The sequence below is a fragment of the Austrofundulus limnaeus genome, unplaced genomic scaffold (genome assembly GCF_001266775.1).
Source record: "Austrofundulus limnaeus strain Quisiro unplaced genomic scaffold, Austrofundulus_limnaeus-1.0 Scaffold303, whole genome shotgun sequence".
Taxonomy (NCBI): Eukaryota; Metazoa; Chordata; class Actinopteri; order Cyprinodontiformes; family Rivulidae; genus Austrofundulus; species Austrofundulus limnaeus.
Window position 1 is genome coordinate 83,096 of NW_013952705.1, and position 1,892 is coordinate 84,987.

The 1,892-nt window shown below is 36.1% G+C and overlaps 1 protein-coding gene across 2 annotated transcripts in view; it reads left to right on the plus strand.

Moving 5' to 3' along the window:
- The window catches only part of LOC106526992 (partitioning defective 3 homolog B), a 120,564-nt gene that overhangs the window by 62,798 nt on the left and 55,874 nt on the right, over nucleotides 1–1,892 (plus strand). For both annotated transcript variants that reach the window (XM_014021736.1, XM_014021738.1), the window contains one exon: nucleotides 1,134–1,204. In XM_014021736.1, the coding sequence (XP_013877190.1) occupies nucleotides 1,134–1,204 (71 nt within the window). The remainder of the gene's footprint in view (nucleotides 1–1,133; nucleotides 1,205–1,892) is intronic.

Below are 1,892 nucleotides of genomic sequence, written 5' to 3' on the forward strand. Positions count from 1 at the left end.
AATTATAAATAAGCATTTATATTTGTGTACACGCTGTTTAGATTGTCAAAAAGCCTGTGTTTTTAGGGTTATTAACGAAGTTCGTGTACTCAGACCAGTAATATTTGGTGTCACAAGTTTTTGCAATGCATATTTTGTGGGTCAGAAGATAAAAAATTTGGGAACCACTGGTCTAGATAGCCCATAGACATACCATAAAAAATTCTAGGACCCATAATTGGTCTCCTTTAAGCGTGACACTCATAATATGAAGTAGATTTACTTTGATATGTTAAACATTTATTTAATTCATTTTTTATTGTGTTGATCTGTACATTGCTGTTCCAAATAGTAGCAGAAAATATAGTAAAACTTAGCTGTACACAAAACTGTGTGGATCCTCCCAGATATATCCATTACCTTTTTTCAGAGAAGCGCAAAGACACTTTTGTGCCAGTTTGAAATGAATTGTTCAGATAACATTGCAGCTCCCAATCTGTAGAATCATAAAAACATGTGGTGTTTAGAGGTGAAGTACCATTATTGTGTGGTTTTACAAACAACGGTTGGCACGCACATAGTGTTGATTATTTCTTCCCTGTGAAGCAGCAAATCTTCACTATGGTTCTCACCTCTCAGCGTTTCTTAAAACAAACACATATATAAAATGAAACCCCCACTCTTTTATGGAAAGATACCATTTCTTGACTCAAATACACTTTTCCCAAAACCTTCTTCTCTCTCCCAGTTGCCAWGCCTGCTGATAGTCTTATTTATTACTGCTTAACAACACTGACTGCTTGCCTTCAAATATTAATTGGCACTTCATCTGTCCATCACATTAGCATCTCCTTTTCTCATCACTTCACAAATTTATTCATTCATCTCATTTGTATTTTTTATTGTGCTCTTAAAAATTAAAATGCAATGATTTAGTTGAGGATTTTGAAATTAAAATCAAAACTCTGGAGCTTCCTTGATTTTTGCTTCTAGCCACTCATTTCCACTTGTTTATTTCTCCTCCAYATTTTTCAGTTTGTGATTTATTATTTGATTTATTTTCCAKATTTGTTCATCRTATWAAGTCTTAAASTCTTAATGTTAATSACTGACTGGTTATCAAGAYRTTCTGTTTGTGTGTGTGTGCTCTGCAGGCAGCCAGTCCTGCTGGGAGTAAGCCTACAGGGGTGGACCGACCTCAAAGCAAACCCACCTTCAATGAGAGGTCAGTGTGTTCATGTTTGTGTGATTAAAGCTGGGTGGCATACACACCTTTAAATGTTTTTTTTTTCTGTTTCATTAGCAAGGTATAAAATCAGTAACAGTCCTATCTCTAAACTCGTCTGCATTTATCACAAGTCTGACAGGCATAACAGCTGATTACTGCCTTGCATTTGTGTTGCAGCGTCAGTTGCACAAATATGGCAACAACTTTATACATTTTTTAACGTCTATGAGTTGACAATACCTATAGTAATCAAAATAAACTGACAATCTGAATAAAAATGTGTCATGTAAACGCCCCTATTGGAATATTCTTATCTGGTTCAGCTCAATCGGGATCAATTTATAATCCAAATGAGAGGGATGGTTTATGCCAATTGAAAATCCGAATGTCGTGCCTGAAAACACTTTTTCTGATCATGTTATTCTGGTTGTGGAAAACTGACCTGACAGTGCGTTTGTGCCCAATGCCAACCTGAAGTATTTCTGCCTGTCTGGTTGGGCACTATTGGAAAGTAATTATGATTAATTATGGTATTTAGCTGATAACGATTAATAGATTCATCCCCTAGGGTCCCTGGATGCCTGCATGCCCTAGTCACATGACCAATTTAAGTCACTTTAATGGGAAAGATTTGTTCTCTGTAAAAACTGGTTCCAACTTGTGTAAAAAGGACAGACTCCAGGCT